The 24,590-nt window shown below is 39.8% G+C and overlaps 1 protein-coding gene across 1 annotated transcript in view; it reads right to left on the bottom strand.

The window, feature by feature from the left end:
* Positions 1-6,617: 6,617 nt before the first annotated feature.
* SLC25A14 (solute carrier family 25 member 14) overlaps positions 6,618-24,590 on the bottom strand; it is a 31,118-nt gene continuing 13,145 nt past the window's right edge. The window contains exons 6-9 of the mRNA XM_080910358.1: positions 16,901-17,025; positions 15,778-15,913; positions 7,913-7,993; positions 6,618-6,866 (exon numbers count right to left, since the gene is read on the bottom strand). Of these exons, the coding sequence (XP_080766484.1) occupies positions 6,825-6,866; positions 7,913-7,993; positions 15,778-15,913; positions 16,901-17,025 (384 nt within the window). The 3' untranslated portion in view covers positions 6,618-6,824. The remainder of the gene's footprint in view (positions 6,867-7,912; positions 7,994-15,777; positions 15,914-16,900; positions 17,026-24,590) is intronic.

Here is a 24,590-nt window from a genome sequence, read left to right as displayed (position 1 = left end):
CCACAGCTCTCGATCCAGCCAACGAGCCATCGCCGCAAAATCCAAACCTCTACCTCAGCTTCTACTCATGTCACTCTCAGCTTTTCAAAACTCCCCTCCACAGCCAGACTCACATGTGGACATGGACACGCCACCCGGCCTCAAGCACCACTGCCGGTGCCCCTTTCCTCCCTTTCTGTCCTCTCCTGTGCCACAATCTTATAGTCTGATGTTCTATGCTTTACTATGAGACTCACTAATAATTTACTTCCTGAGGAAAGCCAGCGAGTTTGGGAGCAGAAAAAATGCATGCAGACAAGATCCATCAAACAGATAGACACTAACTTAGACCCTAAAAACCCAAAAGGTAAACAACTTCTAATGACCTATTTCTTTTCCCAGAACTACCCCGACATAAGAGACTAGCTTAAAAGCTTGAGAGGGGACCCCCTAACTCCACAGGCAGAAGTCTTGGTGCTGGCCTTTAAAGTGTACCATGAGAAAGGTAAAAAGGCTCACAAATACCATATGCTGGCAAAGGCTTCCCGACCAGCCCCAGCCACAGCTACACCACTGGGCCCCTGCTACAGATATGGTCAACAGGTCATTGGGTAAAAGCTTGCTCCAGCAACTCACAAGCCAAGAGGCCGTGTCCTAAGTATGATCCAGAGGAATATTGGGCTGTCGATTGCCCTGTGTCACGCAAGACAGAGGGACATCACGCCCAAATAACCCTCCAGCCTTCTAGACTTGGCTATGGACAACTGAAGAGGCCCAGGCTCCCTTGACCTGACCACTGCCATCACGAACAGGGAGCCACGGGTAGCTATCATGGTATGTGAGCAGCCCATCTCCTTCCTCTTGGGCACTGGGGCCACTTACTCGGTCCTGACGGAGTTTTGGAGACCTACTTCTCCCTCCCATTTTCCTATTGTCGGGTAAGAAGACACCTTACCTTCCTCACCAGATTCCAGCACTTACTTACATTTTTAGGGGTGTACCTCTCAGTCATTCCGTTTGGTAGTTTAGTGCCAACATGTCCTGTCCCTTTATTAGAGAAGAGATCTAGCTAAGTTGGGAGCCTCTATTTCCTTTGCTCCCCCCATTTGCCTGAACCCAAGCTCGCTAGCAACCCCTCTGCTTCTATCCAGTCAACCTACTAACACAAACATGTTTCCTTTACCAGCTTATCAGGTAGACCCCCGAGTCTGTTGCTAAACACTCTTCTATTGTCATCCAATTACTAGACCCTACCAGGACCCTTTAAAGGTGATTCTTGAGACACCTGCAGCTCTTTTACCACATACAAGATCCATGAGATCCCAGGTGGGAGACAGAAGTTGTTGGTAAGCTCTACTGTAAAAAACCAGCCTGAGTCCCTCCTGTAAGTACTATCAACATTCAGCTGCCCTGACTCTGATGTTGCCATGACTCCACACCTTTCCCCTATCCCTCTTCATGGCATGGCAAGTCATTTTAAAATATCCGGGACACATTATAGTAATTTGCTCCAAACCTTATCAATCTTCTGTCTACTTCAACGACAGACAAAAAATTTCTAATCAAACTATTAATTAGTTCCTGTTACAGGACTACCAGCCACTGTCCATAGAGGAGCCTGATGTGAACATCTGCCAGGTGGATCTCGATGGTGAAAGCCAGCTGCACCCCCTTACGACGCCCCAAGACAGCAGGAAGTAGCCAATGAGACTTGACGCCCCTATTCCCCTTTCACCATCGACCTCCCCCTCCCGTTTTTTCTCCTTTTTATAATGAGAAAAGGGGAAGAATGGCAGCATTAGGACTGCTCCTGAAAAATCTTTCTTTCTTCCAAACCAAATGTACTTAATCTCTACCTATAATGTATACATATGTGTGTTCCAACATCTTGTCAAGTCCAGGTGCTTATTACATCTAGAACAGCTCCAGAGAAGCAACCTACAGATGCTTCAGCCTTCTCTCTCAGACACAGACGCTTCCACTGGACCTGTTACTTCTGACCTATCCTCAGATGGTTCCACAGACCCTGGACAACAAGAAACAGCCAACTCTTAAGACTAGACAAACATCCCTACCCCCACTTTTCTGGACTCTCTAAAAACATCGCCCCAAACAAGCATGAAGCAGTCAAGAGATCACAACGACCCTATTCCTGGTCCACCATCGCCTCTAATTTTTCTTTTTAATTAAACAAAAATGGGGGAATGTTGGGATTCTGTAAACCCCACCTCTCAGTTACCTAGCAACAGCCAGGTATACCCCACCCCTCAATTACCCAGCAGTGGCCAGGTATGCTCCGCCCCAGTGACCTGACACTATAAAAGGAGCTGCTTGACCCCTCCTCTCTCTCTTGGCCTCTCTTGCCCTTGTGCTCTTGCAGCCTCCCTCTTCCCTTCCCCCTCTGTCCCACGTGCTCATGGCCGGGCTCTACTCCTCTACTTCTCTCTCTCTCTCTGCCTCTACCACCCTCTTAACTCTCCCATGACCTGAATAAACTCTATTCCGTACTATACTGTTGTGTGGCTGGTCCCTCAGGGAAGGGATTCCCAACATGGACCCCTCGGAGGCATCTCCCTTGCCCTCAGGCCTCGCCGCACCTCCATGGGCCATATGCCCCCCACTCTCTTCATCCTTCCCCTAACATTGGTGCTGTGACTCGGATCGTTATCCTTTCACAACATTGGTGCCCTGTGACTTTTCCTTTCATTGGTGCCCCATCATCTTTTCCTTACAGAAGGGACAAGGTAGCAACGGAGATAATGGAAGAGACCAACAAAGGGAAGTCGTATATGTGGAAAAATAATGAACAAATTATATAGGCATAGTCACCGTATTTAAGAAAGCAACCAAAATCCAGTATCACATCTAAGTGTCAAGGAGTAACTAATCACAAAAATCTACTGACCTCCTTCTCTCACACGGTGCTAGAAGTATTGGGGGATTAATGGGATCAGACTTTCTTTAGTGCTCAGCTGCTATAAACTTTGAGTGATTCCTAACAAGATGAATAGTGTATGGCTCACGTAGTGACAACAAGCATGGGCTCACAAGCCAGACCTTGCTTAACGTTCTGGCACTGCTTCTTTCCATGGGCCAAGTACTTTGCTTTCCTATATGTCAATTTCTATTCTGGAAAAAAAAAAAAGAAACTAGTACCTGCCTCCCGGGGGATGGGGGATGTTTAATAACTTGGTTTTATAAATACACTATACTTAAAACAGTATCTGGAACATAATATAGCACTGAAGTCTCTCTCCTTTTCCCTCTCATCAGAGATGTGGAAAGACATGGGCTAGATGTGGAGAGCATTTTTGGCACCTCTGGTCAGTTGGTGGCGGAAAAAATATTAATTTTTCAGGACACCTTGAAGCAGACTGTAGGCAGGAAACTAGCTTTTGTGCTGTGCCCAGTAAGAGCTAGAATTAAGCACATTTGCATCTGAAGTTCAGAGCAAAATGCTTAAGACTGAAACCCTGGGAAGTACATTTGCATTTGAAATGTAGCTCGAGACAGGGCAGACTCAGCGGATGTAGGCAGAAGCAGCCTCTTTGATTACCATTTGTCCCTGATCTTCACACCTGGTCTCTAAAAGGACAGTTACGGGACCTTTGATTGTTAACTTGCTTGTTCCCTATCTCAGAACTGATGTTATCTTTCTGTATGTAATTAAAGTGGTATATAGGAAGACTAATAAACAAAGGCCTATGCCAGCCTTGAGGTTAACCTCAGAGCTGGCTGAAGTCAGTTGTAAGCTTTAACTAACTTGTCTCTTTTCTTTCAATCCTCACTCCTGTTCTGGGGGACCCAAGTTGTTTGCCAGAGCTGGCCTCGGACAGCTAGAGATGTACCTCCAGAAGTCATCAGTATACAGGTGGTGCTTAAAATCATGACAGTACTGCCTTTAGTACTGGCTAAAATTTGAAGTGATCTTTATCATAAATCATCAGGTACTTCAATATTTAAATTAGCATATACATAGTTACCTTATGAACCTTTACCATATTTTGGGGTAGTCTATCTGATCCTTTGGCTACAGATTAATTCACATAATTATTTAACAAATATTTACTGTGTGTAACTTTGCTAGGCATTGAGAATCCAGTAGTGAACAAAGTTAATATAATTCCTTTCTTTGCAGAGATTACAGCCTGAAAAGAAATGCGGATCCTAGCTGAATGGTCACACAAATACAATGTCAAGTTATAAACTGTGATACATTGTAGAAAATTATAACAAGGACAGTTAATGGCATTAGGAAAGAGGAAATGACTTAAAGATTTCTATTAATGAATTTTAATAATGAAGAGACCACAGATGTGAGGCACTGGAGGAGCCAAGAATGGACAGACAGGAGGAGTGGTGAGATATATACAGTGCTCATGTTCCAAGTTCTCAAGAGAACAAGCTTGAAAATTACCAAAGGCAAACTATTAAAATACAAGCAAAACAAACATAAACCAAGGAGAAACTATTACACACCTACTAGAAAGTATCAAAACAATGACAGCAACAAATCCAGGAAAAACATAGGGTAACATTAATTCCTGTTCATTGCTGCTGGAAATGCAAAATTATACAAACACTGTAGAAGGCATTTTGGCAACTTGTTGTACAATTAAACCTTACCACATCATTCTGCGATCAAGCTCCTTGTTGTTTACATAAACAAACTGAAAAGTTACACCTATACAAAATCATCCACACAAATGTTTACCACTCCTTTATTACTGCCCAAACTTGAAAGCAGCCAAATGACCTTTAGTGGGTAAATAGATACACCATATGTACAATAGTATCTTGCACATAATAAATCACTGAACTAACTCCCTCCCTCCCTCCCTCCCTCCCTCCCTCTCTCTCTCTCTCTCTCTCTCTCTCTCTCTCTCTCTCTCACACACACACACACACACACACACACACACACACCCCAGATGTGGAATAAATTATAGCACACATACACAAAACAAGTACACAGGTCAGGGGGAAAACACATGCTAGAGCACATAGTAACAGAAAATAGAGTATTATTCAACACCATTTAGGTTTGGATCTTAAGGGTTGCCCCCTTAAGGATTCTGTGCTGAGAGATTGGCTCTTGCCGATGGTACTGTAGGGATGTAGAGAAAAATGAGAAAGTAGGGCCTAGTTGCTGAAACTAGGTCACTGAAGGGACACCTTGAAGGCAATATTGGTACTTTCAAAGGTCCCTTCATCTCTTTCTCCTGGCTTCCTGGCTACTATAAAGTAGATAGTTTTCTTCAATAGTTTTATGCCACAGTGGGCTTCATTAAAGACCCCAAAGCATGGTCATTTCAGCGAATGGAACTGAAACTTCTCAAAACATGATCCAAAATAAACCTCTCCTCCTTTATGTTTCACTGTTTTTCTGTCACAGTGGGAATGTGTTGTCTAATATAGGACTAAACCAAAATGATATACAGCCATTAAGGCATAGAACAGGAAGAGATGGCTCAGTGGTGAAGAGCACTTGTTACTCTCGCAGAGGATGTACATTCAGTTCCCAGCACCCACATGGCAGTTCACAATCTTCTGTAACTCCAGTGTCAGGGTATCTAACACTCTTTTGTGGCTTCCAGGTACACCAGGCACACAGGTGGTTCATAGACATACAATGCAGGCAAAACAAATCTGTAAAAAACAAAGGACACTTAAATGAACATTGTTAACTAAAAGATGCCCATGTGAAAGGCTACTATATGATTCTAACTATGTGATACTCTGGAAAGGCACTACCGTTGAGACAGTAAGAGTCTTACTGGTTGCCAAGGGCTAGGAGGATTTTTAGGGCAATAAAACCATTCTTTATGATTCTCTAATGGCAGAAATATGTTGGTAAAACACTTGTCAAGATGTATACAGCCTTATCCACATAGTAACATCCACTCTTCCTTTCACTCAGCTTAAATGTCAACTCCACTATGAAGCTTTGGCAAATCCTCTAAGGCTCTTTCTCCTCCATCTTCCTGCAGCTCATTCCTCTCATAATACTTAGAACCCCCTATCATGATTCACTCTCCAACCAGTTTCTACTATAACGAGCTTAAAAAACAGACAGACTCATTCTTTAGATCCCCAGCATCCAGGAAATAATAGTCACATAACAAACATTTGAACAAATGAATGAGTGGATAATTATGAAGATCTTCACTCTGAGAATAGGACTCTATTTGTAAACCTTGGTTAGCATTTTTTTTTTCTGTAGAACCTTCCAAAAGATCAACTTGATTGTTTCATATCCTGGAAAGAACCACGGGCCTGATACTTAAAAGCGAGTGGCATCATGCTAACAAATGCCCTTGCAAAACCCACAATACACCTGTTCTTCCTGCACAGAAATGCTTCAGGAGTCTAGTCCCTATTTCAGAGTCCCATTCCTGAGGATGAAAATTAAGAGTTAGGAAAGGAGAGAGTAAATGAAGACAAAGTCAAAATGATTCAACCAATAAATACTTTAATGAGAACCAAGGTCCAAACCATACATAGCAGTAACTGTGCTGGTAGCCTGCTGCTGTAGCCTGTCTGGGGAAAACCAACTACCTTTAAGCCACAGTTCAAAAGAAGGCCCTTTTGAATGTCACCCATCAGTATCCATCTTCACAGAAGACACCAATCTGGGGTCACACTCTCAATGTCGATCCTTCCTCTCAGGGAAGAGGGAACACAAATGCATAAACAACCTTAAGTTGGCCTACTGCCCTTCAGTCAGGGGCCCTGCGAGACCACTGGTTCTGTAAACACGAACATCATCTTTGTCAAAATACATCAGGAACACAAAGAGGAATGGTAGAAAGGGCGGCAGGGCAGGGCTGATGGACTTCCAGTTCTTAGATCTGAAGCCTCTTGAGCTGCTCATAGGTAATAAAAAACTGAAGAATGAGTCATGGAAGATCTCGGGTTGATATTGAAAGCTAAGCCCATTTTGAAAATTGTGCATTTCATTCTCTTCATTTACTTAGTCTAAAGGAAATTGTCTTAAAAGACTTTTCTTGAGATAAAATGTGTTGAGTACCATGTACCCATTATGATCAGGAGCACATAGCAATGAAAACACATTATAATATACTTAGAGTATTCAAAAGCAAACAGAACAACACACACAAAACCAGGGTGCTAGAAAAGCTCTTATACACAATTCCAAATAAAGAGATATTCTGCCTACAGATTCCAGAATGGCAGGGAATTACTTTTCAACCCTGCTAAGCTCACAGGTACACTCATGACACCACACACAGTACCCAGCATATGGCTCTGTACATAGGAGGCACTCAACACAACTGAAAGATGCACCCATAGCAAAAGATTCCTACTTTGCTATGGAGTCTTTCATTCTATGAATGTTTTGTATCCTCTTAGCATTTTTCAGCTATTTGGGTCTCATAGCTATAGATAGATTAAGAAGAAATCTTGACCACAATAGCATGGACATTGCTGTGAGCATCTTCATCAGTGTTCCTAAAAATTTCCTTTTAAGACTGGCTGTGCTTGACATCTTGTTTTATTGCATTTATTTGCTTGTTTGCTTGCTTATTTACTTATTTGCACCTGCCACAACATGTGCGTGGAGTTCAGAGGACAACTTTACAGGAGTTAATACTCTCCTTGCACCATGAGTCCCAGGGATTAAACTCAGGTCATCAGGTATAGAGACAGAATATTTACCCAATGAGCCACCTCATCAGATGTTTATTTAAAGAGAAACATTTGGCTCATCTTTTCCATCCCTTTAAATGTGTGATTATATCCAAGGGAAAGTTGATTCGCTACTTGGTCCCATTTACAGTGGCCTCCAATGGGATGCCTGAGTTTCATTCTTGCCTATAAAAGATTTAATAATCAAATTTGTCCTCCCATAACCTAGAATTACCTGATGCTTTGAAGCAGTATCTTCCATTCTCAATTTCTAAAAGGATACAATGATGTTCCAGGGTCCAAGTCGAAGCCAGTTTGGCCAAAATCCTTTATAGAGTGCAAAAAACCCCTCATGTTTCCACATCTGAGGTAAAGACATAAGCAAAACCAGTGAATTTCACTTTCTTTTTTATATTTGACAACCACTTTCCATGCCCACCTCAGCAACTATCGCTTTTATAAATTAGTCTCTTTTCTGAAGATGTACTTTGTAGTCGAAAGAATGTGTAGTCTAAATCCATCAAACCATTCATTATTCAACAATCATTTCCTGAGTACCCACTATTTACCACACAGAGAAGTAAGACCAGGAGTTCAAGGCTATCCTTAGCTACACCATACATTTAAGACCTAGCTAGGCTATGTGATAGCCTCTCAAAACAAAAACAAAATAAACCTCCAATTCAATGTAATGTGTCCCAAACAAACAAACAAAAAGACAAATAGAAGCTGTTGGGTAGTACAAGGAGTTTGGAGGAAGAGGAACAGGAATAAGAGGAGAATGCAGGAGAATTCATCCAAGTTCATGGCAGAATATGATATGCATGTGTGTAATAAAACTGAAGAACAGTTGAAAGGGACAATGTCTACAATAATAGACATAGCTACCTACATAAAGTGATGGCACACATAAAGGATCCTGTCCTTAGTCATCCATGCCCTTGTGCAGTCCTCACACTATAGCATATCAGGACTGTTCTCTGTCACCAAAAGAACATGGTATAAATTAACACTCCTAGATTATAAAAGGTAGAAGATATATAATATGGTACTTATTTCCTTCTTTATTAAATTATTCACTCTGAAGAAATCAGCTTTCACATCATGATGAGAGGGGCTACATCATAGGGAACTGGGGCATTTAACTACCACCCACTTTAGTCATCTTTGAAGCAGATATGCTTAACTCCATTCAAGAATGTCTGAAGCCCTAGCTGTCATGGATTACAGCCTCTTAGAATCACTCAATGAAGCTGTTTCTCAATTCCTGTCCACAAAACCTGGGGAAATATAACTGTTCTTTTAAGATCCTGAGTTTTAGAGGAATATGTTACCCAGGTATATATAATTTATACAAACCATGTCTTCATGAAATATATATCCTAGTGAAGGTGACAAACTAATGCACACATTATTATAGACAGATTTTTGGTAGGTACTAACATGTTGACACATATTATATCCAGAAGTTATAAAAGGGATAAAGAAACCCAGGAAGTGAATAAGGACATGAGAAAGTCACTTTCCATCTCTGGCTCTTGGTTTCTACCTTTAAAATTAGTGTGACTCCGTAGTGTGCTTCATGTAAATGCTTTGAGGACTGAGTGAGGAATAACACGAACTGCTTTGCATTTTGACGCCCTGACTTATACAGGAGGGGTCTCTCTATGCGCCAAATGGCTTCAAGAACTAGTGACATAGGAAAGGTCAAAAGCTAAATTCTGCCCCATATGCTATAGAATAGACAAGGATCTACTAAGTAATGATAATATATTGGGTGCTAAGTGAAATACTGAAAAAAAATGTTGTTCTGCCTTTCATTAGTGAAATAAATTTTAGCACTGTTAAGAAACTGAAATGTTTTAGTAAGATCCCAGAAATGAGTGCCATTATTAACCACTTGGGGGAAGGGATAGATAATAACATAATAAAGTTACTACTTATGGACAGCCATTGATATGTTTCTACCTCCAATAATATCTGAAGGACTCAGGCCTGACTTCTGAAGGACTCAGGCCAAAATTCATGTTTTAATTTTGAAAATGACTCAAAATAAAGCAGAGAGGCAGATAGCCTAAAATTATACAATTAAATGACAGGGGACCTCAGAGATGATCCAAACCTATCATATCTCAATCATCATGATAATTTCCTAACTGACCAAATATCACCTACAAACTAAAATCAATCTTTAAGAATTATAGATCATGCCCTGTTGCATGTGGCAGGGGGTGAGCACACATCTTTAATCACAGCACTTGAGAGACAGAGGCAGGCAGATCTCTATGAGTTCAAAGTCAGTCAGATCTACAGCGAGTTCCAGGACAGAGAGCAATGGTCCACAGGATCCTCCATGATTCAGACCCTGTCCCTCTCTGCAGACTGACTTCTTACTATTTTCTCATTCACCGCACCATACAATACTTTTTAACTCTTGAACATGCCAAACCCATTTCAACTCAGGCCCCTTTATAATCTGTTCTTAATGAAACTATTTTCACATGACTACCTCCTTCCCATCATCCAAATTATCCATAAGTTTTCTTAAGTATCCTAGCTGAGGGAATTCAGACCACCAAGTTACTATTTCAATATGCTCCTATTTTCTTCATAGTACTTACTTCTTTCTAAAAGTATCTAGCTTTCTCAAGTACAATAGAACTTCCAATAGGGAGTGAATAATGTTTGCCTTGTTCACCTTTATATCCCCACCACCTCATAGATCTTGGAATGTTTCAAGTTTTGTTGAATATAAATTTGTTGAATAAAAAGACAAACAAAAGTGGTATGAGCTCTAACAGTTCTAAGACTTATCTGAATCCTTATAAATCTCCAGGAGTGCAGTAAAGGATAGCATTCTCCGGCATCAATGAGAGGAGAGGCCTTTGGTCCAGCAAAGGCTCGTTTTCCCAGTGTAGGGGAATGCCAAGGTGCTGAGGGAGAGAGGGTGGTTGGGAGAGAAAGCACCCTCATGGAGGGAATGGGAGGGGGAGGAGGATGAGATTGGGGAAAGGGGATAAGATCTAAATTGTAAATACAGAGACTATCCAATAAAAATAAATAAGTAAATCTCCAGGATATTTGAAGAATCAGGTTGTGTGTAAACAAGTAACAACTTCTGCAGGTAAAGACAGATTAACAGAGCTCTGCATTAAATATGTAAAAATATATGTATCCATATGTTAATATCTACCAATATCTGTCTATATTAATTTGTGCATTTGTTTGTCAACCTCAATAGAACATACATTCTATAGGGGCATGGGCTATATAAGGTATCTATTGCTGTGGAATAAAGTGATTTCATAAATAACTTGCCCTGGAGAAATGATGAACGGAAATATTTGCATCACTATTTTCATGAAACTTCACTGAGACAATCAGCAAAAGCAAATCCAATAAAATGTGCTAAGTATGAATAAAATGTGATACAGCTATGGAATGTAGTGTTTTATTCAGCCATAAAAAGAAGCAAAGAGTTGATATATACTACTATGGATGAACCTTAAAAGCATGTTACTTGAAATAGGCTAGTGCTTCCTTAGAACTAAACGGAGGGGAGAAGCAGAGGTGCTGTAAAAAGCATATCGATCATAAAAATGTTCTAAAATTTCAAATGTAAGTCACGCATATCTGATTGTGATTTACTATAATACTGTCTACTACAAACCATTGTGAATAAATTGTTTTGACAATATGTGAATTTATTCTGAGGGAGGATTTAAATATATATTGAAAGGGAAAGTGTGTGTTGGGGGGTAACACTATGACAGAAACTATAAGAAAGCCATCTTGCACACTCAAAAGGCAGAGGCTAGGGAATCCTATATTTGGGACCAGTATGGGGTAAATAGTGAGTTTCACGCCAGTCTCAGCTACGTAGCAAGATAGTTTTTCAATTAATTAACTAATTAATTACTTTCTAGAAAGATAAAAAGAAAAAAACCCTGTATATGTAACCTAGTGCAATGGTCAGTAAAGGCCTTGGTGGGAATAACAGGAGATTTAGAGAATGAAGAGTAGTGGGGAAAGCAGAAGGCACATTTAAGGTTTGGCAGCGAGTGTCTAAAAAAGTATATGGATGAGCACTTGGAAGAAAAACCATCTATGGCTGGACAACTTTCAGTGCAACTGGAATATAGAAAAAGGGAGAAGATAAAGAGGATAGGGATGAAAAGGATCCTAAAGAACTATACATTTCCTTAGAGAAGTACTAAGTGCCTTGACTGGAGCACAGATTCTCTGGAGGATACAGTTTGGAACAAGACTTTACTGCAAACAATTTTGTAGTACTTTAGCATCTTCAAAAAGTAAAAAGGCCGTGAACTCATCTACCCTCTCCATTTGGTTATATCCCTGCCGTATGCAGATGATCCCAGAGATGCTTACCTGTAACCACAAACTTCCCACAAGTTAGAACTACTGTCTCCAAATACCACTGGCTGTTCACCATGCACAAAGTAACCATCAAAAACCATGGTTCCTACAAAATCTGTTCATTTTTTTCATATTATTTTTGTATGTATGGATGCTTTGTCTGCATGTTTGTCTGTATACCAAGTGAATGCCTAGCACCCCAGAGGCCAGAAGATGGTGTTGCGATTCCCTGGGATGGGAGTTGAAAATGGTCATAAATTGGCATGTGGGTGCTGAAAATTAACTCAGGTTCTCAGTAAGAGTAAAACGTGCTCTTTTAACTTCTGAGGCCCATTCTTATGATTTGTCCATCATCAAATGCCATCATCTGGTCACCAAATCCAAATTGAGGAAGTCATCTTTGACACCTCCTCTTCCTTGCACCCTCTATATCATCTCAGCAAAACTGTCCTGACTTAATCAACTAAATCTCAATTTTGTCCCATCTTTCTACCTCCGTCATATTGAGGTTCAGGCCTTCATCCTTCGTCACCCAGATAATACAAGACATTTAATCAACCTTACCTCCACGTCAATGGCTCTTTAAGTCAATCAGATAGCATCAGTACTACCTGGAACCTTTCTGGAAATACACATTCTCAGGTTCCATTTCTGACATGTTAAGTCCGAAAGTTCAGAAGCAAGTTAAACTTAGAAGACTCATTTACTGTCCCAACCTTATCTCCTTAGATTGGTGGTCTGCAGCTTTGGGTGAACATACAACCACATGTGAAATTCTAAAAATATTAATAACCCAGGTTCTGAGTTGACTGATCTAAGGCAAATATGAGAGCTATGAAATTAGTGATTCTAATGTGTATTCACGATGGAGAACCGCTGTCTTAGACCCTATTTCCACACAAAGTGATCTGTGTAAAATACAAATGGAACCTGGTTAAAACATTCAATATCTCCAACCATCTCAGTTCAACACTCAATACACTTTATAACCCAACCAACCAACAGTCACTAATATGAGAAAAATGCCAGGTATAGTAAAGAATGCTTCCATAACCCAAAGGTCTGAGTTTCTTGCAGCATTCCTACTTGCTAACTGTGAAATTCTGAGGGAGGTGATCCTTCAGTGCTTCAATATCTATCCCATGGGATAGTGTGGAGAATTAATTGACTGGATACAAGTCAGTCTCATTACAACAGCTCATGTCATACAATAAAGCATACAACAGATGTGAGCTGTTATTCTTGAATTTACCAACATCCCCGGACAGTGTATTTCAAACTTCTCAAGTGTGGGCTATAATTTCCTACCATAGATTTCTAAGTTTTTCACTTATTACGCTGTATTGATTATCTGTTTGTAACTGCCCGTACCTTAAAAATAGTGATAATTTCCCTGTGGCTGTTAAAATACTATCCCATAAATAATAAATACCTGTTCAATGAAAGTGATAAAAAAAAAAAGCAGAAAAAAACATATGGCCCCTTTGCATTTTATCCCTGAATTTGTCTTTATAGCAGTAATGTAACCAATGCTTCTGTATACATTTATGATATTCAACCCCAACACAAATACTGAAAGCTAGAAGCTGGAAAGAGCCCAGATGTCCTTCAGTAGATGAATGGATACAAAAATTGTGGTACATTTACACAATGGAGTACTACTCAGCTATCAGAATTAATGACTTTATGAAATTCCTAAGAAAATGGATGCATCTAGAGAATATCATCCTGAGTGAGGTAACCCAGTCACAAAAGAACAGACATAATATGCAGTCACTGATAATTGGAGGATACTAGCCCCAGAAAGCTCTAAATACCCAAAAAACAACTCACAGGCCATATGAAGCTCAAAAAAAAAAAAAAAAAGAAAGAAAAAAGAAAAAAGATAAAAAAAGAAAAGCCAAAAAGTGGAAGCCTCAGTCCTTCTTAGAAAAAAAAAAAGTAAGTGTATAGCACCCTGTCAGAGTGTGGTACACCCAGACCTTAAATCATTAATAATTCAAGAGCTAAGAATGTAGCCTTGTGGCAATTCCTGGCATTTAAAAATCATTATGTTTAATCTATACACACCAAGAAAACTTTGACTATTTCCATGTTACGTTTTGTTTTACATGTACTTTATGCTCATTGTAACTAGTAAGATTTCAATGTATACTATCAAACCTTTAAAAAAAATAAAGTACAGACAAAAATATATTCATATAGTTTTATGCCAAAATGCTTTTAAAAATCTGTACATTTATCTCTGTTTTTTAAAAATAAAGTTGTTTAAATAAAAAAAAAACAACTTCATGAAATTCTTGGGAAAATGGATGGAATGTCAAACTATCATCCTGAGTGAGGTGACCCAGTCACAAAAGAACACTCATGGTGTGCACTCACTGATAAGGGGATACTAGTCCAAAAGCTCCACAATACCCAAGAAACAATTCACAGACATTATGAAGTTCAAAAAAAGGGAAGCCAGAATATGGATGCCTCAGTCTTTCTTAGAAGGGAAAACACTTATGGGAGGGAATAATAGGACAAATAGAGAGGCAGAGATTGAAGAAAATATCATCCAGAGACCACCTCACCATATGCAGCCACCAAACCCAAGCACTATTGCTGATGCCAAGTAGTGCTTACTGGTACGAATCTGATATGGATGACTCCTCAGAGGCTCTGCCAGAGTCATACTTATACAGAAGAGGATGCTTGCAGCTAACCATCAGACTGAACACTGGGATCCCAATGAAGGAGCTAGAGAAAGGACTGAAGGAGCTGAAAGGGTCTGCAATCCATAGGAAGAACAACACTATCAACCAACCAAACCCTCCAGAGCTCCTAGGGACTAAAACAGCAACCAATGAGCACACATGGAGAGACCCATGGCTCCAGTTGTATATGTAGCAGAGGATAGCATGGTCTGGCATCAATGGGTGGAGAGGCCTTTGGTCCAGTAACTGCGCATTTTCCCAGTGTAGGGGAATGCCAAGGCACTGAGGTGGAAGAGGGTGATTGGGAGAGGGAGCACCTTCATGGAAGCAAGGGGAAGGGAAGGGGGATTGGAGTGGGGGGAAAGGGGATAACATTTGAAATGCAAATACAGAGAACATCTAATAAATAAATACTGAAAGGAAAAGGTGATCAACAGAACAACCTGGAACTTAAATGAAGGACTGGGATTTGAGGTTTCTTAAGTACCAGGCTTTCTACTACAGTCTCTCTCTTATTTGAGGTTGGCAAATATGGGCTGTAATAAATCTTATTAAAATGTTTTATTTTATGTGTATAGATGTTTTGCCTGCATGTGTATCATACACCATGTGGTACAGTACATAGGAAGGCCTGAAGAGGGTATTGGATCCCCTGAAGTTATACATACCATGTGGGTGCTGGGAACTGAATACAAGGCCTGCGGAACTTAACTGCTGAGCTATCTTTTAAAAATTAGAGGTTCATAGAGAAGTACTCACATTATTTCCATTCCCCCTGCTCCCCTCTAACTTCCCCTTCCATATCCTCAGATATACTAAATCTTGATATCACTAATTCTTCATAGTGCTATTAATATATGTATCCTGTATTTTCAAGCACTCAAATTGGAATAATATTAAGAACAAATTTCTAAGAGATGGGTTATCTACCTTGGAATGATTCTCAGAGTCTACTAAGAAATACACATAAATGGCTGCTTGATATTCAGAATATGTAGCAAGAAGAAGGCCTAGAAAAGGTCTCAAACGTCAAAGAAAACAGGAATTGTAACAAAATGCACAGGGTACGTACCTTTAAAATACCATCCAAAGTACCCTTGTAGAGGTCCACATGTCCCACTATAGCCCTCTGATTCATCATTCGTGTTCTCACCACATCCACAGGATTAGATGCCAGAGCCCCAGCCAAACCACAGGTAAAGCTGGAACTAAAGGAGAAAACTAATTTAAGATCATAGGTTACACCCCCTACTTCCACCACTTGCCCACTTAAACAGAATTTAGGCCAAATGCAAAAAGTATAATAACTTAGATCCATCAGATAAAACCTGGCCTCTGTTCAATTATAAACTGAAAAAGAAAGAAAATCTTTTCTAGTGCATCATTCAAAGGTTGCCCCTTTCATTTCCTTCTGAAATTTAGCCTCATTTTTAAAGGAGATAGTCCATAAACCTAAGCAGGACATGTCCTATAACATTGATCAGTTACATAAAACTGTCAGGCCACAGCATCATGTTAAATGCATTTAAGTAGCAAAATATCAGAGGCTACATGACAAAGAAAACGTAGTCTGAGAGCAGAAACAGTCTTTGGCCAAAAACTGTTTAGCTTCAGAAACTCAAAAAATTTTACCCTTTTTTTTTCTTGGTTCCATTGAGAGGAAATTTGCCTTCTGGTAAAGAAAAATTACAATAACAGGTTGATGGGGCTGGGGCTGTAGCTCATTCACGGTGTTTGACTTTTCCTGTAAAGTCAGTAAGTAAATAAAGTGCAAGCTGTTTAAGAATACCCAAAAGCATCTAGTTCGGTTCTATACTACACCCAGCTGCCAGGCTGCCAGGTATCACAGCATCTGAGGGTCAACATGGGTGATGAGTGGGGGAGATATAATCATAGTGCTCTATATGCATGTTATGAATATGAGCATAGTATGTCATACTAATGTAAAAAAATGTCATACTGAAACACATACTCTTCCATAATGAATAATGAACTAATACTGAGAAAAGTGAAATAGAAAATTTAACAATTTTATAGGAAAACCCACTATTTTATATAATTAGTATATAGCAATAAGTTAAAATTATAAAATAGTAAGAAGGCTTGAAGTATTGGCCATAGGAGATATTAGTAAAAGAGCCTTTTTAGATTCAAACTGCTAAACACAGAGAATGAATAAAACACGGTTCACTTACACAAAGTGTGTTAGAATTGTGTCTCCCAGCATTCCTGAAACTATCAGGTGCTTCTTGGTAATATCATAAACTGGCAACTCTACCCCCACAACGATGGCAGCACGCTGAGCAGTTGGGACCACACCCTATAAAACCAAAAAGGTATCAGAGAACTAAGTGACATATGTCTCAAAGTGGAAAAGAACTGACAGTAGTGGAAAGTGCCACAGAAACTAGACTCTGAACTCTGAAATGTATACTTCATTCTTTCGGATTGGTGACTAACACTGGGACGGTGGTAATTCCCTATCCATAAACGACGTACTACAAGTAAAAGCAGTCATAATACCTAAAGCACAAGATACACATGAAAAAGAGTCAAATATGAAAGTTGGACTTCACCATAATTAAAATATAGCAATTTAAAAGAGATCGTGAAGTGAGCGAGAAGATAATCCACACGATAGAGAAATATTTGAAAATCTTAAAAGAATTAAGGCATTAGAAAAATGTACATCTAAACCACAATGACATCTGGTGGTGCACACCTTTAATTCCTCCCTCCCCTAAGGAGGCAGAACAGGCTATGTCTGAGTCTGAGGCCAGCATGATCTACAGAGCGAGTTCCAGGACAACCCAAGCTACACAATGAAACCCTGTCTCAAAAACAAACAAACACCACAGTGACATGCCGTTTCACACGTACTTGGATGACTCTAGTCATTTTTCTTAAATGAAATAGTAAGTGCTGGTGAGGATTTGGGGAAACTGAAACCCTGGCCAGCTGTTGGTAAATATATAAAACGGAGCACCAATGTGAGAAATTTGGCATCTCCTTAAAATCATTAAACATAAATTTGCCATGTGATCTATGAATTCTATAAACAAATACATACCCAGAAGAACTGAAGCACATTTTCACACAAAAAATAAACACATCCGTGTTTACAGCAATAGCCAGCATATTACTGAAAAGCACAAAATAATCCAAATGTTCTTTAATTAATGGCTATATAAATTAAAAATACAGCATTATCCCCAAAATGTAATTGTTAGCTAGCCATAAAAAGAAATGACTTGGGGTTTAGCTCAGTATATCTGCTTAAAGAGGAGGAAGTAGGGAGAGGGAGGGAGGTATGTATACCTATGCCCTTATGACTGACATAATACAATTCTACTTGGAGAAAATATAAAATTGGGAAAATCTATATGAAGGAAAAAAATAGTGGTTTTACAGTGTTCTGGGGATTGGCTGTGTTGGAAATGACTATTAAGCGGTAGGGAGTCTCTTTTGGTAATTAAAAATGTTCTCAGCTTAGAAAATAGCAATGGCAGCATAAAGCATAAAACCACCTGATACAACTGTAATTTAAAGATGAAAAGTTTTACAATATGAGAATCATCCCAATAAAGCTGTTAGAAAAAATAAAATCAGAAAGCAAAACCTCACTAAAGAAGGCAGAGCTCTGTGGTAAGATGGCAGGTTAGAAGTTTCCTTCCCTGTCACTCTTTATATACGTAGTCAGGACAATGGGGAGTCTGTATTAAAAGGACCAAAAAGAAAGAGTAATTAAAAAAAAGAAGAGAAACGACAGCTAAAAAACACAGATACACAAAAGTGAGGCAAAGATACCTATGGACCAGCCACAGCTCCAGCCCCATCAAGTGGGTGAGAAGGATGCTAAGTAGCAATCACACATAAACAGGAGAGTCTAAGCAGCCTGAGCAGCAACTCATGAAAGCCTTAAATCAACATGGAGATTTGGTGCCACACTAAGTGCTCCTGTATGGCAGGCTAACAGTGCAGAAGCATTTTACTGCTTCACTCCCAAAATGCTGGAGTGTAATAATCAGATACCATCTTGAGAGGGGAACTATTGCTTGACAGAACTAACATCAGGGATAAGGATGCCTGGGCTACTTAGGAATACCCTGTCACAGTGCCTGGATAGGAGATGGCTATCAGAAAAAGTCACATTGAGAAGTCGGGTTAAGACACAGACCTACTGAATGTTCTTGAGTAGAAGGAAGTTTGAGGCATGGAGAATGGGGTAGAATATGCTCCCATCCTCCAGAGGGAGCGGTGAGCCTTGCACTCTGGGTTACACTGGAGGCTGAGAACTCTAAGCTCTTGCAGAAGACCCGAGTTCAGTTCCCAGCACCCACACTGAGTAGATCACAAATGCCTGTAACTCCAACTCCAGAGGGATTCTGATGCTTTAACCTCCAAAGGCACCTGAACACATACGCACACATAAACACATACAAGTATCCATATTTAAAAATGTTTTTAAAATATAAAAATCAATAAATCTTGATAGAGCAGGTAAATAAGAATTAGGAGGAAAGAATCAAACATTATTAACTCTTTTTTTGGAAGAATATTTCAACAATTGATTTATTTTTAGTTTATGTGCATTGGTATTTTGTCTGCATGTGTGTCTATGTAAAGATGTTAGATCTTCTGGAACTGGAGTTACAGGCAGTGGTGACCCAACACGTGGGTGCTGGAATCGAACCGTGGTCCTCTGGAATAATAGCCAGTGCTGTTGACCACTGAGCCATCTCCAACCCACATTATTAACTGTAAACAAGCCAATTACGAAGGAAAGGAAGGAACAAAAGAATACATACCTTTTAAATAATAACCTTAAGTAATGTAATGGTATTACATCTCTAATAAAAAGCCACAAACTGGCTATATGGGATTAAAAGAACACACTCAAGGAATCTAAGTGTTTTTCTGTGAATGGTTTGTTTCATTAGCAAAGACGTACTGAAACTAAATAGGAAGTAACAAAAAATTATACTCAAAGCAAAGAGAATCTGAAAGCAAACAGAATTAACTACACCCATAGGTAACAATGCTGACTTCAAAATGAAATTAAGAAAAATTAAAGACTGTCCCTAGACAAGGTTATGGCTTAGCAGTACACTACTTGTCTGGCATACAAAAGAACCAGAGTTCAATCTCTAACACAGCAAAGAAAAGAAAGTTGGTCTCCACACATTAATAAATAGAATAATCAACCAAGAAAATATAACTGTAGATATACATGCACCAAATATTGGGACATGCAATTTCATAAAACAAACTTAACTAACATAAAGCAACAAGTGTGTACAGACACAATCACACTGAGAGACTTCAGTAACTCACTGCCACCAAAAAATTTCATCTCGGCAAAAAAGAAAATTCAATTAAACCAAAATACAGATAGAAATGACAAAATAAAATCTATAAAGTATTCTACACAACAATTAGATAATATAAATTCTTCTCACTAGCCCATAGAACGTTCTACAAAATAGATCATATTTTTAAACCATATAAAAAGTTTTAAGAAGGCCAGGCATGGTGATGCCACCTTTAAATCACAGAACTTGAGAGACAGGCAGGCAGAGCTCTAAGTCCAAGAACAACCTGGTCTATATGAGCAAATGCACACCAGCCAGGGCTACTAGTTAGACCCTATCTCAATTTAAAAAACAAACAAACAAACAAAAAACAGCCTATGGGGCTGAAGAAAATGCTCAGCAGTTCAAGAAAGAGCACTAGTTGCTCTTTCATAGGACCTGAGTTCAGTCCCGGTCACCTACATAGCAAATGACAAGTACCTATAACTCTAGTTCTAAGGGATATAACACCCTTGTCTGGCTTCTAAAAGCATCATGCACTCATGCGGTACAGACATACATGCAAGCAAAAAACATCGAGAGATAGCTCAGTGGCTAAGAGTTCAATTCCCAGGACCCGTGTCACAAGTCAGGTCACAACGTTATGCAACTCTAGCTCCAGGTCATCCAATGCTACTGGCTTCCAAAAGCACCTGTAAATGCACATACAGATATGCATAAATAAAAATAAGAATAGCCAAGTGCTAGTGGCACACTCCTTTAATCCCAGCACTCAGGTGGCAGAGGTAGGCAGATCTATTCAAGTTCGAGGCTAGCCTGGTCTATGAAGCTAGTTCCAGGATAGCCAGGACTACAGAGCAAAACCCTGCCTCAAAAAAAGAAAAAAAAAAAAAAGAAGAGGAAGAAGAGGAGGAGGAAGAGGACTATGACGACTCAAAAAAAATCTATTTTCAAAAAAATCTTAAGAGGCTGGAGAAATGGCTCAATCAGTAAAGTACTACATTTGCTATGCAAGTATGAGAGCTTGAATTCAACTCAGAACCCACATAATAAAAAGCGGGTTGTTGTGATGCAGACTTGGAATCTCAGCATTGAGGAGGCAGACACGGCTCCCTCCAGTGAGAGACCTTATCTCAAAACAACAAAGTAGATAGCTCTTGAGGAATGCCACCCAAAGTTATTCTCTGTCACACACACACACACACACACACACACACACACACACACACACACACACACACACACGCATGCTCATGTGCATAACATCAAAGCAGAAAGGGGATAACCTGTGAAGATGAAAGGAATGAGAGGGCATGTGTATGCAATAAAGGATGGATATCAAAGTATGTCATACATGTATGAAAATATTAACATGAAACACATTTCTATATTGTACACTAATAAAAAGGGTTTTGCAAAAAAAAAAAAAAACAAACATGATAGGCCTGGTGATATAGTCTTGCAATTAATCTCAGCTGCTCATGATGCAGAAGAATCCTAAATTTGAGGCCAGTGCTGACTACAAAGTGAGTTCATAGTTAGCATTACTGAGTGAGACTCCCAAAATACAGAAAGAGGGCTGCTGATACAGTTCAGCAGGAACATGCTAACATGGGACCCATGAGGCCCTAAGTTCAATTGGCAGTAGGAGGAGAAGAATTTCTTTAAACAGGATGAGGCATGAGTACACACTCATTATAAGGACATAATAATAAAAACATTTGGCAGCTGAACATGGTGGTGCACACCTTTAATCCCAGCACTTGGGAAGCAGAAGCAGAGATCTCCGACTTCGAGTCTACATAGCAAGTTCCAGGCCAGACAGAAAAACACAGTGAGATTTTTATCTCTACAAATGTATGGAGAGGAAAACTTCCCTATTTGATTCCCGAAGCCAAGGGTGAAAGTAGGTGGAAGCAGAAGTCTGAGGTGCCAGGGAAAGAGCAGAGAGGAGATGGTGCTCCCCTGAAGGCCCTCACGTGCTGAGATTCCAAGGAACTAGCACCATATCTCTATTCCAACTCACAGGACCACAGAGGGATGGCAGTGTACCACAAAGCAAATTTTGTTTGTTATCCCAGAACAGACACCCCCATGAACCACCCCGCCACCCCCCCTCAGAATATGTCTATCATCTTTTACATATTCACAACAGATTCTTTACCTTCATAAGTTTAACTGAACATTACTCATTTTGTGTGGGGGCAGGCACATGTGAACAATTCTCTGGAGTGGTGTACCTTGTTTTTTGAGACTGGAATTTTCACTGAGACCTGGGCTTCACAGATTAGGCTATGCTGGCTGGCCAGAGAGGCTCAGAGACGCATCCATCTCTGCCTCTCCCATGCTGCAATTAAAGTGCGCCCAGCTTTTGATACTTTTATGGGGGTTATGAAAATCAAACTTGGGTCCTAACATTTGTACATCAAACATTTTGCCATTAGAAATACCCCCACAATCCACAAGACTTCTTAATTATGTATAAGGTTATTAAATAAATATAACAAAAAATAAATAAACTTTAAGGGGTGAAAATACCATATTATGTAGATAACTGCTTTCTGGCACAACTTTTTTTTCTTTTTTTTTTTCTTTTTTGTCCCACTCCGCTTCCCGGACGCCACAACTCAATTTGGGCTTAGCACAAGACCTGGGTCAGCTAGAAGCTTGCCTGCCTAGTGCAGATGGGTTCACTAACTGGGATAGGAACTGCAGCTGCCCCGGGATCTGGTAAAAGAGCAGAGGGCTAGTTAACTCCTCCCAGACTGTCCTACCTCCTGGCACCGGATGAGGGGACCAGGGACTGGAGGGGTGAGGGTGGAAACCGGCTGGCTGCTTTGCATTTGATGATGGAAAAGACTTCTGCTTTGTAGAAAGAGTTGGCACCTTCCTGGAACACCTGGCCAGTTCCCCGTCCAGCCCTGCAGCCAGACTGTGGCCTCAGGACAGCTCCTAGAACTTTGCATGTAAGTGTGGAAATCTAAAAGCTGGCACAACTTTTATGTTAAACTATTTCACCATCTCTGAATTCCCAAACCCCATTTATAGGAGATGTGTGACTGTGTTGAGGCTGATCCTGCTGACCTCACCTAATAGTAGCTTCCTCTAGGACTTTTCCACCTGCTTCACTCTGCTAAACAGTATGACCTCCCCATAAGACCATGCTGGTGAACAATAAGGCCCTAAGACTACTGGAAGATTTCAGTCCACAGATGTATTTATATTATGTGGCCTATAAAATATTCTTAAAGGATTCAGTGAGCTATTAAGGTATTTCACAAAGAAATGCAAGTTTCCAGCTTCTCTTGAAAAGTCAAACGTTAGGGCTGGAGTAGTGGCACAGAGCTAAGAGCCCTTGTTGTTCCTGAAAAGGACCCAAATTCACTTTCCAGCACCCATACAGTGGTTCACAACTTTCTAGAACTCCAGTTCCAAGGTACTCAGTGCCCTCTTCTGGCCTCTGCTGGAACTGCATGCATGTGAAGCACTTAGATAACAGACAAAACATTCATATACATAAAATAAACATAAAAATCATTTTAAAAAGTGAAAATTTAGCCACACTCAGTTTTCCATTAATGTGTGCCAGTAACAGGCCACAGCTAAGGATCAGGTATCCTCTTGAACAGAGAAAGTGTGTGCCAGCTCACCAGACAAGCCTCGCCACACCACTATTTCTCCTACCCTACTCTGTTTTGTTGTTGCTTCTGTGTATGGTGGAGTTAGGAACAACATGAGAAATTCCCAGGAGCAACTGTTACAACCACAGCAAGAATATTAAGCAGACTAAAAAGATCACATATCTGCAGGGGAGGAGATAAATATATTTCTTTGTTGAAAGTTTTAAAGTTTTGAGACAAAATTAAGAGTTAAAAAAGGTCTTAATATAAATTGATGGGCAGGTATACTAGGATTTGAACATAAGGATGCATGCATGCTAGGCAAAGTATCCCCTAATGAGCTATATTTTCCCAGAACCATATTTTTACATTTATATAAAATATGTCTATCTCAAGGAAACATAACAAAATATACTTTTCTTTTCATTATGTACCTGGATAACGTTAAATAGTCTGAAAAAAATAAAGGCAACTGTCAAGCTCCTCAAAAATTAAGCATAGAGTTACCAGATGATCCAGCAATTCCACTTCTAAATATATATCCAAAAATATATATTTATATTATACAGCATCTCCAGGAGGATATTTGCATATCCATGTTCACTGCAATATCATTCACAATATCCAAAACATGAAAGACATCCAAACATCCATCAATGGTTGAATAGATAAAAATGTAATATGTGTGTGTGTGCGCATGTTCGTGTGTGTGTCTACACATGAGAGTGTGAAATGTATAAATATTTTTTTCAATCCTTAACAGGAAAGAAATTCAAAAATATTCTGGCACATGGATTAACCTCGGGGACATTTATGCTAAATGAAATCTCACAAAAGAACAAACTTTTATGAGTCAACTCAGAGTTACTTAGAACTAGACAAATGAACAAAGACAGAGAATAGAATGGGGGTTGCCAGAGGCCAGGGGAAAGGAAGAATGGTTGTTGATAGTG

This window comes from Micromys minutus (genome assembly GCF_963924665.1).
Source record: "Micromys minutus genome assembly, chromosome: X".
NCBI classification, from domain to species: Eukaryota; Metazoa; Chordata; class Mammalia; order Rodentia; family Muridae; genus Micromys; species Micromys minutus.
This window is presented reverse-complemented; position numbering and strand designations above follow the sequence as displayed.